This window comes from Sparus aurata, chromosome 23 (genome assembly GCF_900880675.1).
Source record: "Sparus aurata chromosome 23, fSpaAur1.1, whole genome shotgun sequence".
Classification (NCBI taxonomy): Eukaryota; Metazoa; Chordata; class Actinopteri; order Spariformes; family Sparidae; genus Sparus; species Sparus aurata.
Genome location: NC_044209.1, coordinates 10,417,603 through 10,433,930, shown reverse-complemented (window position 1 = coordinate 10,433,930; position 16,328 = coordinate 10,417,603). Strand labels below are relative to the sequence as shown.

The 16,328-nt window shown below is 42.4% G+C and overlaps 1 protein-coding gene across 2 annotated transcripts in view; it reads left to right on the top strand.

Annotated features, from left to right (window-relative positions):
- The window catches only part of LOC115574977 (protein kinase C beta type), a 115,222-nt gene that overhangs the window by 73,538 nt on the left and 25,356 nt on the right, over positions 1-16,328 (top strand). For both annotated transcript variants that reach the window (XM_030406696.1, XM_030406695.1), the window contains exons 10-15: positions 5,184-5,357; positions 7,453-7,544; positions 9,475-9,537; positions 9,750-9,888; positions 11,271-11,351; positions 11,837-11,944. In XM_030406696.1, coding sequence (XP_030262556.1) covers positions 5,184-5,357; positions 7,453-7,544; positions 9,475-9,537; positions 9,750-9,888; positions 11,271-11,351; positions 11,837-11,944 — 657 coding nt within the window. The remainder of the gene's footprint in view (positions 1-5,183; positions 5,358-7,452; positions 7,545-9,474; positions 9,538-9,749; positions 9,889-11,270; positions 11,352-11,836; positions 11,945-16,328) is intronic.

The following is a 16,328-nucleotide window of genomic DNA, read 5'->3' as shown; positions in this document are numbered from 1 at the left end:
CTCCTTTTAACGCCATGTTTACACCAAAGGAACCTATAAAAGAAGGAAGGGACATCATTCCAACATTCTTGGTGCCAGTTATTTTCTAGTCTGCGGGAGATGAATGGACAAGCAGCCTCTAGGAAATGATCCATATCCGCTTTAGTTTATCTGCTGCTGGTCTCCAAACAGTATTCAAACACGATTCTAGGCAACAGCAAAGGTATTTATTACGGCAATCAGAAAGCTTCAAGATCGGATAATGTATTGTAACTGTAACAGTTGACAGTTGGTGGGTTGTTTGTTTATGTTATCAGGCTGCTGTCAGTCAAAACTAATCAAACCACACCGGCAGAGTCCTGATGAAGCAGATTAGATGGATTTTTGACTGCTGATCATTTTTTATTACAACAACTACAGGTTTTGTTATTATTCCAAAATACTGAATGTTGTAGATTAAAAAAACAAAAACTAACCTTTTAGGGCTTCAGTCCACCTCATGACAGCAACGCAGGCCCAAACTTGTGATCTTACTGTTGTCAGGTAGCACAAATTAATACAATACGGACATATGAGTGTTTGATTAAATTTAGAAAATAATCATCAAAAGCAAGACGTTAACTGAAGCACACTAACCTGAGGAAGTCTCACCGCCTTCTGCATTGACTGTCTGTGTGGGGCCAGAGAGCAAATACACACCGCCTCGTTGGACATGATCCATTGAGCTACACACACTGCGTGATATATGACGGTTTAGAATAATACAACGCAGCCTGCTGTAATACAGCACAGTGCAGCACCACGCGGTGCAGTGGAGTGTGGTTTCATTAGTTTTCCCTGGGTAAATTCACTCTGCAAGGTCAGCAGAGAAAACACAGTGGCATCATTTACGACATATGACAGTTAATATCCCGAGGACTGCTTTTCTGTCAAATGACCCTGAACAACTTTCTTGGACAAAAGGGGCGTCGCCGATAGTGACAGACGACACGATTCATAGTAGGGTAGCCGGGTTTGTGAATGACACTGTAACCAAAATGACCTTGAGTAGGACACTGATCCTCGATGAGGTCATAAAAAGTAAATCGGACGCTTTGTGCATCAGCAGCCTCCCTGAAATGACATGCAAAAGATAAAAGGTGTAATGGATCAAATGTGTCAGCGGGGATGGCGTGTAATGATGCCAAAAAAGCTCCGGTTGTTACTTTGTACGTCGCTCGTGTGCAGAGGCGTTTTGATTTTTGGGACGAAACCCTGTGGTTTTATATGTCGTCTTTCTCTCGTCCTTGTCCTTGTGGTTGCATAAAATGAGCTTTGGGCCAGATGGTGTCCTTCCTCTCAGTTTCAACTTTATAGAGTTTGTATTTACATAGAGTCACACTGGCACCATATGTGAAGAGTCCACACATACACAGGCACACACACACTCACACCGTCTTTTAAAGGATACCACCGGAGTAGATGGCAGATATCTAAACCTTAATGACTACGATTAGAACCCACATTCTTGAACTGTGGTTGCCCTCTATGCAAACACGTCCTCACACACACACACACACACACACACATTTAGACCTGTGCGTCTTCGTCCATCTGTGCTGCATTCCCTGTAGTATCCCGAACCCAGTAACCCCTCTACATTATCATGTCTGAATATTTATAAGGCATGAACAGCAAAACTGCAAAGTTTCCGATCTCTTAGGAGGAAAGAAATATGAAGCGGACATAAGGTCACTCTTATGGCTCTGTTCTTTGGAAAGAATAATTTGTGTGATGTGTTTTCCATTTGCATGAGTAAGCTGACATCCATCCATCAATTTCTAATGACTGAGCAGGTAGTGGTTCTGCTCACTGAACACAGATGTAGAATGAGTCTCCTCACTGTGGAGATTAACCCTTTGTTTAATTTACACAATGGTCTGTCTGAGATCTTGTCTATCTTGGTTCCACAGACAAATGGGGACGTTAAACACATCAATGAATCAAACGCAGCTTAATTTGAACATTTGAGCAGTTGAATAATTTCCGAGTCACTAGGTTGACCCCGTGTTTTATGCAAATTAACATAAGAAACGTAATAATAGCTTTTAATATGAAATACGATTGAATGAAAGATCCTTTGCCGAGGTCCCAAAACTCAATTAGCCTCGTGGGAACTACAAACACACCATGCTAGCCATGCAATGTAAAGCTCAGCCATTTCTCTTCTCGCCAGTTCACTGCCTTGTTTCAAGATAAAACGTTGGAGTGCTTTTATGAGTTTTAGAATGATAGGCTGTGCAGTCAGTCGACTTGTTTCAGCAGAGTGTGTAGAAAAGAGACTTTATCTGTGCTAATAAATTACACAAGTTACAGCTTTCCTCAGTTTCTGACAGTTGTCTTGCATCTGAAGCGTGGAAACTTGGAGTTCTTTGCTATTAGCAAACTGTCAAAGTTTTGGCAGAGAAACGGTGAGCTTGAGATTGTGTAATTTGACTTTTTAAAGTTGCAGAGACATTCTAATGATTCACTGTTGCTCAAGTCTCAAGTAATGTTCCGATGCATCTGACATCCAATTTTAAAGGTCATATTGATGACATTTTTATGTAGACAAATCATTTTTTGTAGTAGAAAGGTGCAAAATAAAAGTCGAAGTAGTAAATACTTGGAGTAAATCTAAGTAAATCTAATTTTCTTCAAAACATGATCGAGATTGTCAACTATTTATTTTAAATGTTTGTTTGTGCCGGGTCCAAAATGGTTGTTCTATTTATCTCTGCGAAAGTATTCTGACTGTTGGTTCAGTAATGGAGTAATTGCTGTATATCTCTCTTTTGTTATCCGTGAAAATAAAAATGAAAAAAATGTTTTTAAAAACAATTAACAGTTTTCCTGACTCCAGGAAGTTGCTGCCACTGGCCAAGAAATGGTCCAGCAAAAAGTGCCCGTAAGGCGAAAACCACACTTTAAACAAACAAGATATAATGTGTTAATTAGTGAGCTTTAGAGGCACTGGTAGGGAGACCTTGTTACCTTAAGACATAGCCGTGCTAGCCATTTCCCTCTGTTGCCAGTCTTTATACTAACCTAAGCTAAATGTCCCGGCTATAACCTTGTATTGAACAGCCAGATATGAGAGTGTATTGTTCTCATCTAACCCTCTGAAAGAAAGCAAAAAACCTCTATTTCTCATTATCTTCAAGTATTAAAGCTCCTCTTTGTTAAGCTTTCCACACAAACAGCACAGACCACTTCAACAGTTACACTTGCTCCTATAATTCCCCCATACACATCTGAGTCTAGTGAGGTGAACTCCTGTGGCCTGGTCACAGGCCTGCTTCAAATTTTATGATATGACCTGCGAGCTTAGACTTGACCTACATTTTGCCTGCTATTTGCAGCAGCAGCTACTGGATTGTTCAGGAAGGAAGATATGAGGACAGGAGAGGAGAAAGGAGGAAGAACATAGGGAGGAGTGGAATCAAGAAACAGGAGGGAGGGAATGGTGGAAAAGGAGAGGAGAACAGGATATCTGACAGAGGAAGATGAGACGGAAATGTTTCCTCTTCTGTTTGAGAGACTGTGAGCAGTATCAGTCTGACCTTGGCTAACAGACATCTAAACTGCTGAGTACACACACACACACACACACACACACACACACATAGACACAGCAACGCAGAGGCCTCACTTGGCATCTGTTGGTCGACCTCCACAGGAATCAGCAGCCACAGATTATACATGAAACCATCCATGGTGTGTGTGTTTAGCTTTTGTTAATGTGTGTGTGTGTCTCACAAGTGTAATTACAGGCAGTCGGGCCTCCAGACTTCACAATTAAAACAAATAGGATTTCTGGATTGCTTGACTGCTGCCAATCTCTTCTTCTGCCATTCCCTCGGTCCCTCCAATCCTCTCGTCCTTCGTCAGTTCCTAACGTTTTAAATCCTAGTCTCCTCAACCCATTCACCTTCTTTTATCTCCATCCGCCCCCACACTGTGTGCCCTAAAGAAATGAAAAAGAAATATGAAATAATCCCCTCTTTCTCTTCTCTTTCTTTTCCACTTTTTCTCCTCTGTGATGTTTGTGAAGGGCAAAAAGAAGCTAAAAAGTACGAAAATCTTATAAAAGTGCTAAAAAAGAACTTGCTTTGCGTGGCAAATTTTCTGATCCAACTGCTGCCCTTCCTCTTCCTCTTGCTGAGCATCATCAAGATCATGCTGAATGACTAATGAAGGCCTCTTACTGTGCGGTCTTGGCTGCCATCTTTGGTTAGCCATTCGACTTTGGCTCTCAGAGACCGTCACCTGCACAGAGTTTTGCCCTTATTGTTGCTATAACAGTCAAGCTGTCCTTTCACCATTTACAGTGAGGATTTTTTTGTTTTTCAATGTTCTCTACTAAAATCTTATATATTGCACTTTAAACTGGAGCAGCTAGAATATTTCCAAAAGACCTGTAACACCAAAAACATCACTTGTGAGGTAATTACACAAACCCTAACCTTTGGAAGAAATGTTTGGTCAGTACTGTGGGGGGTAATCTTAACAGCTGCGTCCTACTCCAGAGCGGATAAACTCAAGTAATTCCAGCTCTCTGGCCGGAGCTTGCTTTTTTATTTTTTTTTGCTGCATTCTCAAAATGAGAGTAGCACAAAGGGATGATGCAAGTTGATGACATGTGTGCTTAAATGTTTTTCTGTTTTTTTTTTCCACAAACCCTCAGTGCTACGATTCGCCAGGAATCACAATGTGTCGTGCCTCATAGGTGATATTGTGCAGTCTGACACAAATTGCAAATTTTATTAGATCAATCTCGTACAGAGTAACAAGCAGTCTCGCTATGTGGGAGGCTTGTATCACCTCCTTTTCTTCTGTCCTGTCTTTGTGTTGTGTCCTATTTTCACTGTCCTCAGATGACATCTTGAAAAATGATGAACCAGTTTTCTCTCTCCTTCCAATCTGTCGTTCGTCTCTTTATTTTCTCTTTGATTGTCCAACCCAGAACAGTCACAGTCTCAGACTCATTCCTTTATCCCTGCCCTTTACGGTAGCTCCTATCACCACCTTCCTACCATCTTTCTATTTTGTCTTCCCTGCACCCTTCTCTCCTCGAGGCGGTGTTGGTTTAAAGTCATGACAGGAGCCGTGTACCATAAAGATTTTGAAGACTGATGAATTCCCCTTCCTTGTGTATCCCAACTTTCCTCTCCTCCTCTGTGCAGGTGATGCTGGCAGAGCGTAAAGGGACGGAGGACCTGTACGCTGTGAAGATCCTGAAGAAGGACGTCGTGATCCAGGATGATGATGTCGAGTGCACCATGGTGGAGAAGCGAGTGTTGGCGTTGGCTGGAAAGCCGCCGTTCTTAACACAGCTGCACTCCACCTTCCAGAGCATGGTGGGTGGGCCGACGTGTGTCACAACATTTATTTATACGAACCCTTTTATTTTTTTCAATGAAGGAAGAACGGTGTTTCAGCTCGATTTTCTTGATGCCTCCTTTTGTTAAAGCAAGAGTGCCAAGTTCTTATCATATCCACCATCTGACCATTACAGTAAGGATGTAGTCAGTAAATGGTTAGTTTAGCTTCGTGCTAAGGCTGGAAATAAGGAGACACAGCGCCACTCTAGTAGCACCTATAAGGCTTGCTAACTTACAGGTAATATACTATTTGTTTAAGAACCGAACAGTGATGAAAAGATTAAGAAAATACATATTCTGACACATAACCACTCCTAAAACTGCAAAACTTGTTTTATCTCCATCATTTGTTTGGAATAAACAAACAAGACAAACAGTAATGTGTTATTTCATGACCTATCGGAGTTGGTAGGCAAATTTTACCCTTTTTTACCCTTCAACAGGCAGGTTAGATGACCAGCTGGTGGCTGCATCTTCATATTAAGGCTAATGGACGGATGTAAAAGTGGTATCCATCTTTTAACTCTCATCTATGATATTATCTACATGACTGTCGACCAAATATCAGAAGCATCTTTGTATGATACGATACAGTCAAACACCTCTTTAAACAGTTTTTTTGTTTATTTTAGTTTTATTGTCTGATAATTAACAATTAACTTGTTTAAAATGTTGATAAAAAGAGTTAGAGTAGAGAGACTATGAGTTTCTTATAATATATTGTTTATGTAGGTTTAACTAACTTACGTATTATGTCATTCTTAAACTATTACTAAGCTTGTTGCTTTATTAAGATTACTACATACTTTATTACGCATTTATTTACATTCATTATTATTTGTTTTTGCTTTTTGCAGCTACCAGATGTGAAGCAAGAACAATAGGCTTCAGTAATTCTTTATTAAGCTTTGTTAATGTTCCTAAGCATCTATAAACTGTTAACAAGTTTCTTATAAGTATTAAGAAATGTTTATCATACTATTATCAACACTCAAAAAGTCGTAAAAATGTTCATAAGTAACTTATAAGGGCCTTATTACCTATTAACTAAAGCTTATCACGAGGACCTTAAGAAAATACTCTTTCCATTTTCCATTCTTTGCCAGCTGAAGTGACAGCCTTCGCGGGGCTCTCCACCTCCACATGATATTTGATATGAAGGGAGCCACAGCGCGGTGTCCTGCTGAAGGGCAGAGTCGCACTGCTGGTGAGCGCTGTGGTCTGAACAGCAGCCACCCTGCCAGCTGTCACCAGCTCACAGCTGGAATACACAGGCCCATTCGTGCTCATCTGCTGACGTATAATCCATATTACACTACAGATGAGTCAACAGAGGAGTAAATATAGCTCGCTGGTTTCATGCTTCACACTGAGCACATGTCATTTACATGCACTGCGTAAACACACATGTTTTCATCGGTTGATAAACAGAAATGTGCGGTGCATCCGTTTGAGGTTGCGGTTAAAGGCTCGACAAATAAAGTTGACCTCGACCTACACACACACACACGCACACAAGCCATGAGTGAGTGTGTTAATCCCCCTCAACAGTAATTCTCTGACCGGAGGAATTTGTACATATGGGACTTAACAGGCAGTTAACACACACACACACACAAATATGTTCCAAGTCAATTAAAACGTGAATGCATGTGCGCATACATACAGTATATGTTGGGTAGGGCACACGCAAAATGAAGCATTTTAGCAACACACACACACACCAATATTTTCTCCAAACACACACATGGCCACATACTAAATCCCCTCCACTCTCCCTCACACACTGTACCTTATTGCCAATTTCTGTAGATAATGGAGGAGAATGAGCGCTCAAATTGAAGCTGTGTTCCCTTCAGTTGAAGAATGATTGGATGCACACACAACAACCCGATCACCTCTTTTCTCACTGTCGTCGTCTTCTTCTCTCTCTGTCCTACCTTCAATCTTCTCTCACTCGACCCATCTATCTCTATTTACCTCTAACTCACCCCTTTCTCTTTTATTTTCTGTGACCTCTCACCTGCCTTTATGTACTCGCCCTGACCTGTCTCCGTCTGTCTCTCCGCAGGACCGTCTCTATTTTGTCATGGAGTACATCAACGGAGGAGATCTCATGTATCAGATTCAGCAGGTCGGCAAGTTTAAAGAGCCCCATGCTGTGTGAGTACACGCAGACACGAAGCAGCTTCTGTAGACTAATGGCTAAAGATACATCCTTATGCCATCATAACAGGAAATCTTAATCCCACGCTTATAGGTGTTCCACAGTTTGGTAATGCTTTTTTTTTTTCTTTTTTTTTTTAAATCACACTGAATAAGCCATCAGCAGTTTGACAGGCTCAGGTGAGCAATCCTAGCAGAGCCCGGGGGTGAAATATGTTGTTCGCCCCGATGCACGTTGCTGCTCTGTAGAACTTCAAAGAAGTGGGAGTAATCCAGCAGCGAGTTTTCACTGTGTGGTAGAATACCTCCAAAACTGCAGAATATAATTAAGGTGGCTGGCGAGATCACTGGTGTCAAGTCGAAACCTGCCGGCTGACATATTTGACAAGCGGGCTGTCGGGGAGGGAAAGCGAGAGCTGTGGAGGAGTTTGCCCTTCATCTGCTTCATAGGGAATTAGAGTTTCTTCCCGCTGGCAGGAGGTTTAGACTGCTGAAGGGCAAGTGAGTGAGGGTGAGGATCTCATTTATCTGAGGCCTTCGACGTGCTCTACTCTTTGTGTTTATTTAGATTTTTTATATTATAATTCAAGGTATTCTGCTCAGTGGATGATGATGACGATGATAATGCCATAAACTTTTGTTTCAATGTTTTGACCTTAGCATTTTGTCCTCTAACGTGTTTACGACCCAATCTCAATCTTTGCCCCTGGCTCTTGTTTTCGAGCGCCTCCTTGCCCCTCAGGACAGAGTCACAAGGGGCGGTAGTAGAAATCTCCCCCCTATGAAATGAGACAACTCTTCAAGACCCTCATATGTCCATCGTGTTTACATCATGACCAAACATTTGCAACACGCTGTTTCCATCTGATTTCTCTTGCGTTACTGTGACACCCTGCTATTATCACAACGCCTTTTACCATTTATCTGATGGAGGTATACAAAAGAACACTGCTTCGTTACCCGACCACTAGCGGTGCTTTATAGGCTAACGTTAGCAGACAGTGCTCCTAGCCTGCCAGTCTGATATTAGAGGAGTGCTAGGTGGTGCAACTTTGCTGCTGGTCTTTAGTTAAAATTTCGGCATCATATGCAGTGTTTCCCGCAGAATTCCCACAGTGCATCACATGACGATGTGATTACACAGCTTGGCCACGACAAAAACTGGCCTCAAGGTTTGGCGCTCTTTGTGGGGGCTTGATCTCAATGATGAGGCCGGCTGTTACGGTCAAGACAACTGCGTTAAATAGTCCTTTCAACTCGTCTTCATTGTTTTTTCCGGCAGACAAAAAACCACACCACCATCCAGTATACAAAACATCATGCTATTCACTGACAGGTGCGCTGTCATGAGTGAGTGAGAACAGGATGCGCAGCTCCAAGAATAGAAAATCAACTTGTGGCAGCCAATGTTGTTGATATTGTAGCGGACCGCCGCAAATGAATTAATATGTGGGAAACACTGATATGCCACTAGGGGGGAGTGGCAGCATTGAAATACACCATTCAAAATTTGTGAGGGATATCAGGATATGGCTGCAGATATGCATGTGCATTGATATGCAATAAAGGTCAAATTAAATGTGTTGCGTTAATTTTCAGATGCATATTCCAAAATTCTCCCCACTGCCTTCATAATGCTTCTTCTCAGACAGTATTTTAAGTGCGCTTTACGAACAGACACCGATGTACACACCCATGCAAACCCACACGGGAAAACAATATTTGTTGACTGCGTGGTCAGTGTGTCCAGACCCCTCCTGTTGATCTTATCAGCTGCTCTCCGGCCTTGAAGAGACAGCACTGACCTTTATGTAGACACACACACATACACACACACACACACACAAATGATCCCTCTGTTTTTCTCTCGTCCTTTCTCTCAGCCTCTTTCTAATTACTGCTTTTGTTTCTCCTCGTGTTTGCGTAGATTCTACGCGGCAGAGATAGCCATCGGGCTGTTCTTCCTCCATCTAAAGGGCATCATCTACAGGTAACCTCCACCACATAACACACTACGTCATACAGTGCATCCCAATTAAAGTCAGTTATTCTGTGTCACACATAACCACCCGTCGCTATCACTCTTACTTAGTTAAAACTTCAGATTATAAAAGCAAACTTTGAGATGACAGGCCCTCCTGTTCCGCATTGCGTGATGAATTGGGTGTTGTTCCCCTTTAACACTGTGTCTCCCTCCTGTAGAGACCTGAAGCTGGACAACGTGATGTTGGACTGTGAGGGTCACATTAAGATTGCAGATTTTGGCATGTGTAAAGAAAATATGAACGACGGAGTCACCACCAAGACCTTCTGTGGAACACCAGACTACATCGCTCCTGAGGTAGGGTGTGTGTGAAGTGTGAGTGAATGGTGGCCATTCAAACCCAGTTGAGTTAAAGGGGCGTTCTGGTATTTTTAAACCTAGGTCCCAATGATTGATACTGATTAGAAGTACGGGAAAACGGTCCAGTAGATCACCTGCTTGTTTTGCCAGGTCTGACAACATCACAGACGCTATTCCTACAGAGACTAACCTTTTCGTTAAAGCTGCTGTAAGAGTCGTTTTACTAACCAATGTCCGTTCTGTGGTGAGCATCCCCTCCCTCCTCTCTACATCACCACACGAACACTCAGCAGTATTCACCAGACATAGCAGTAAAACAGGAAGATCCTGCTTTCTGTGCGTTCATACCCAGACAGGACCACTTCTTTATGAAAAGTTTCCTTCTGTCCTGATTGGATAAAGTGGGCAGGAATACCAGAAAATGTCTTTTCTCTATTGCTGAGCAGGGGGAAGAGAGACATGGGTTACTGACCAAACATTGTATAACAGTCATTACTACGTGAACACAGAGTTATTTAACACTTATTATATAGGAACATATCACTTACAGCAGCTTTAAATAATAAAATCCTTTTTGTAACCACAAACACAAGTCTCACTCAAGCAGAAGCCTCGCTCTGTGAAGTCTTGCAAGAGGTGAGTTGTTGCAGGGGGAGAAAAGAGTTGGAGGGAAGCGTTTGGATTTCTACCCAAAGTCAAACACAACTTGGACTGTTTAACTGATTTTGACACTATAGATGAGGCAACTGTAACGCAAGATTTCAGAGCGAAAGACTTCTCCTCGAATTAGACTCGTTTTTGGTCATAAAAAGGGTCTTACTGTTCTACAATAAAGGTCCACCGCTGTAGGAATTGCTTCCGACATGTTGTCAGACACAAAACAAGTACTTTTAATTAACATAACCTAAACAATTGCAGGTGCCTCAGTGGATTACATTGCAGCTATTGCAGCCAGCTTTGGATAAATACTGGTCTGATTCCAAAACTTTGGCCATGTGTGAATCATTTACACACCAAAACATGTAGTATAGGACCAAGGTTAACAAACACTGCAATTACCCTTGAAGATGAATACAAAATACAAGCACAAGCATAAGTGGTTTTGAATGCTAAGTTTTATGCCATGTTTTTAAAAGTTCTGCCATGAGGGATTGATGTCTTTGATATATTGTGAATGCTAGAAACATTTTTATGAACGAACAAACAAATGCCTGCCTGACAGACAGATTTCATCGGTAATGGTGGATATTTAACAACGACTTCTGTAACCCTAGCCTACTTCACAAAGTCATCAGACTATGTGTTCGGTTTTCTGACGGACCAGTAGCGGAAAAAAATAATTATCATGCAACTTTGGTGATCAACGTCTTATATTTCAGATCATAGCCTACCAACCTTACGGAAAATCTGTGGACTGGTGGGCCTTTGGAGTATTGCTGTATGAGATGCTGGCTGGACAGGTAAGTGTGTATGTGTGTGACAACTTTTAGAAAGACAAGTATTAAACTTGGCACAAACAAATAAATAAACATCATTTCGAGACAGCATGAATATGCTTGTCAGTCCCTCAAGTCCCTCGACCGCATTAGTATTCACGACAGAACGTGAAATAAACAAACAGTTGTGATTGTAGCCTTTAAAATTTGACATTGTGTAATGAAAGGTTAGCTTTTAAATTATACCCCTTGATGAGTTTTTTCTCTCATGGCATTAATAATTGTTAGAGTAGATGTGACATTTTCAAATCCTGGATGTCTCGTTTGGAGTGGGCATTGTGAACGTTTGAGCGTTGGAGGCCTGCAGTTGTTTGATTCAGAGTTCAGACACACACACACAAAAAAAAGCTTCGAATGATTCAATTTTAAATATCCTCTATTTGTCCTGTCCGGCCTTCTGCATCTCCCCCCTCCTCCCCCTCTCCCTTCCCTCTCCCTCTCCTCTCCAGCCTCCATTTGACGGTGAGGATGAGGATGAGTTATTTCAGTCCATCATGGAGCATCACGTCTCCTATCCCAAGTCGATGTCCAAGGAGGCCGTTGCTATCTGTAAAGGGGTGAGTCCTTGTCCGTGTCGCCAGCTCAACCTTGCTCCCTCCACACGAAATTGCTCGTTTCCGTCTGTCTGCCTGTCTCTCTCCCTCTCTTCTCTCTCCTCCCTTACACACTCAAACACAGAGGAAGAGAACTGGAAGGGTGTTACATTTGTTTGAGGAAAAGGATGCAAGGAGAGGAAGGAGGCGAGTGGAGGAAGGAAGGAGTGAAGGAGGCAGAGAGGGACAATGTGGGGGGACATTTATTTGGAGGGAAACAACAGTGTCCGCTGTCACTATCTGTCCTGCCTCCATCTCTCTCTCTCTCTCTCCATCTCTCTCTCTGTCATAGCGCTCTTCTCGCTCGTCCTTCTCTCTCCGCAGTGTTCATTGTTAAGCCGCTGTTTCGCTTTTTTCATTGTACATCCTCTCTATCTCTCTCTCACACACACGCAGACATGCACACACACAAATTCTCTCCTTCTCGCTCTCTCACACACACACACACATATTGTGATACTCTAATAGTCTGAGCTTGTGCAGTGTGCTCAGTTGACTGTGGAAACTCCTCTTCGGAAAAGACCGGCCAGTACCAAATGATTCTCCGACACTTCCAAACTGGACTGGTGTGTGTGTGTGTGTGTGTGTGTGTGTGTGTGTGTGTGTGTGTGTGTGTGTGTGTGCGTGTGTGTGTGTGAGTGTGTGAGTGCGTCTGTGTCTGTGAGAGGCCTGATTACTGTTATAAACGGAGTGAGTCCTCTCCATCAAATCATCACCTCTCTGTCTCATCTTCGAAGTCGCCGCTTCACCGGCCATGACGACAAACTGCGCACACACGCGCACGCACACACAAACACACACACTGGTGGATGAATGGAATGTTTAGATACACATCCAGTCCTTTTGTTCGGAGCAGATCGTCCCTCTCTGTTGATCTAATCAGGTGTTCAAGACCGACCGAGTCGAGAGCTTCGTCCTTTCACAAGATCTGCAATTATATGCTTTCCACACACACAGCATGATAGCATCAGCATACAGTGCAGGCATGAGTTAAGACACACACGTCTAGGCCGTACTGTACCACTAAATTAGAAGGTAAAGGCACTCATTGGCAAATTGATGACAGATGCGTTCACTGAGACACATACACACACACACACACACACACAGGCTGCGGTATGTATTAGTGATGATTACTGGGTTGTAGTGGTACAACAGTGGATCTTCAGTGGAGCATGAAAGCTCGCCTCCGTCCACCCCCACAGTTCCCACTGCGCCCCGCCAGCTCTGCCCGGGTTAACTCGATGCATGAATATGTGTGTGTCTGAAGCTTTCTTCTTCAAATGCGACAAGATATTTCCATTTTGAAAAAGGCGGAGAGAAAAGAAAAAAAATCATCATGTAAAGTTCAGAGTACAGTACATGTACATGTAGAGTACAGAAATAGGACACAGGTCTCACTGCTTCAGTCTCTTTCAAACTGACTGTTTCGTGTCTAAAAGTCAAAAAGACATCTGACCAGTTGTCACAAAATAGTTTTCTGCACGACAGTTTAAGAATAACACAAGAAACATTTAACCCAAAAGCTGGTATGAGTGGCTTGTTGGGTGCAAAGTGATCTGATACTGGTTTGTAATCTAGGAAAAACTCATGGCTGACAGACAGCAACACATTTTAGCTCTTTTTCTGTTAATGTTTGTGTTTTAAGGTGGATATTTTCTTAAATATGATCAGAACAGGTTTAATTCCTGCAGACATACTGTACATTACTGAGTTCATACAGTGGGCATTCTTGTGGTGTGTGTGTGTGTGTGTGTGTGTCTGTGTGTGTGTGTGTGTGTGTGTGTGTGCGCGCGCGCGCACGTGTGTGTGTGTGTGTGATATTGTGAACATGTGTGGAAAAGGGAGTGATCAGAGACATTTCCACTCCCGTGCTTTCACCCTGACCAGCATCCATATTTCATAGCCAGCAATGGCTACACAGGCATGCGCGTGCGTACACACACACACACACACACACACACACCTAAGCTGCCAGTACAGTATATTCTGGTGTGCTGTCGTGTTCGGTACATGATGTCTTCAACTTCACATGATTCTACAACAAAGAGTAATTGTGCAACCGTGTCCCTTCACATGCAAAGACACTCACACACACACCCTCAAACACACAGACACTCACAGCTGTTATTCCCTTTTGCATCTTGCAAAAAAGCGTGGCTCAGTTTTCACGGCATTGATGTTGCAGCACAATAATGGAGGAGGCACACGCGAAAAAAGTTTTCTTACAATAAAATAAATACATGTTAAAAACAGTTATTCTGGTGAGATTGATGTGTCGTGTATGCGTACCGTAGACCCTGCAACATAACGCACATACCTCAAATTAGAGAGTGCAGATGGCACATTATTATTAGAAGTGTTCAGTAATTGTAGACAGTAGTTGCATGTCTATAGTGGCCTCACATATTGATTTAGGGCTGCAGCTATAAATCATTTTATTAATTGAGAATTCTAATGAATTTTTCCAGCGATTAATCGAGTAATCTGATAAGCACTGTTGCGGACTGCAATTATTTTTTGTATTCAATTTCAGTTGCTTATTAAAGAGCAACAGTGATATATAAAAAAGAGAAAACATAATACTAACATGAATAAGGCAAAGGCTTTAAAAAAATCGACTGCGTAATTTAATTTTCTGTCTTTATTTTATTTGCTTGGCTCACATAATACTTATTCAGGTATCCACCACATAGGATCTACCTTCTTAACTAGCCGTGACATGTAGCCATAATTAACGTACAACCTTTATGAACCTTAATCACACGATTTACACAACAGAGGTAATCATCTGTGGGTAACTGCACTGTATAGTTGTTCTGGATAAGCGCTTTATCCAACGATCCAACGGTAAAGTGATGCTTTTTAGTAATCAAGTTTTCTTGGAATCGTTTTTATGAGCATGCACATGAAACTGTCAGCGTGCTACACATGTGTGAACAGAGTAATCAGCTAAAATGAAATAAAAAAAATCAGGGATAAAACAACTCTTATGATGCATAAACAGGATACACGATGTAATAACACAAGCAAGGAAAATCTTTGCACAAGAGGTTGTTTAAACATTTTTTTATTCCAAAACGTCAAATAAAATTTCTCTGCTCCATCTGATCTGCATAGATAATCAGCTTCACTGTTGTGCCTTCCTTCCTTTGGAGCCCCAGCCTTACAACATACAATAATACCATTTTATGCACCTGGTAGTATAGAAAATTATGAAATGATCACCATGGAAATAACAGCATCATACTGTGCGTGCTCTCCTGCCAGCCTGCATGGAAATCAAGCCCTGAAAGTAAAAAGATGAACCATCGGGGGTTTGTGCTGAGTGACCAGAACAAGTAATCCATGTTCTCACATATGCCATTATTTCCCGCAATCAGTGACCTGTTTCAGTCTACTGAGCGTGCTGTTCTCCCTCGCTGAAGACGGCCACGGCGAGGCAGATCCACCAAGACTCTCCTCAAAGGGAACCAGCTGCTGTGACCGTGCCGTCTGCCCAAAAAAATCCATCCCATTTTCCAATTTGCTCCCCGACTCTTTTCAAATAAAGTTACCAAAGCGCTCTTTAAAGACGGCGCGTCGACTGTTGCGGCGCAGGTGTGGTTTCAAGCGCGCCCTGCCGGGGTCGCCTTGAAACCGCCGCGCACGCACATTTCAACAATATGTGTCAGACAGTCAGTCAATAAGCAACATCGACTCTCTGAGGCCACGGTCGAGCGAAACGAGAAGAGAGGGAGAGACATCAGTGTGGAGAGAGAGACTAGCGTCGCTTCTGTGGGAAATAATCCAAACAAACAATCACATTTTCTTCATATGAAATATTCTTCGCTCAACTGTTGGTTTTCTCTGCACGTCTTTTAATTAACGCATGTGTCTGTATGGCTGAGCAAGCGAGTGTGTGTACGCACACACATACGTGCGTGCGTGTGGGCGTGTGTGTGTGTGTGTGCACAGTGTAAGGTTGACTGACCCGTGGAAAATGTTATTTTAGTTCTAATGTAATGAGTTATGACTGCTGCTCCTGAGGGAGGCACATCCCACCTACACACACACTCGCACTTGACGTCACCGGCCTTGATGCCGTTCTTAAGGTTCAGTGTGGACAGACATCGTAAATGGTCCTTAATTACGCCTGTGGAAAAGAAAAAAAAAAAAACTGCTTTGGTAAAAGAGGAAAAAACAACAACAGTTATTCATTCATCTGCAGGCGGTGGCTCGGTGGCTTATATTCTGTCTCCGGGGAGAGGCATCTGAGATGATAGATGGTAGAATTGATGGATGGTTTATAGGAAGGAAAGAAAAAGATGACAGTTGAGAAAATAACGATAAAAATAATAGTGGTGAC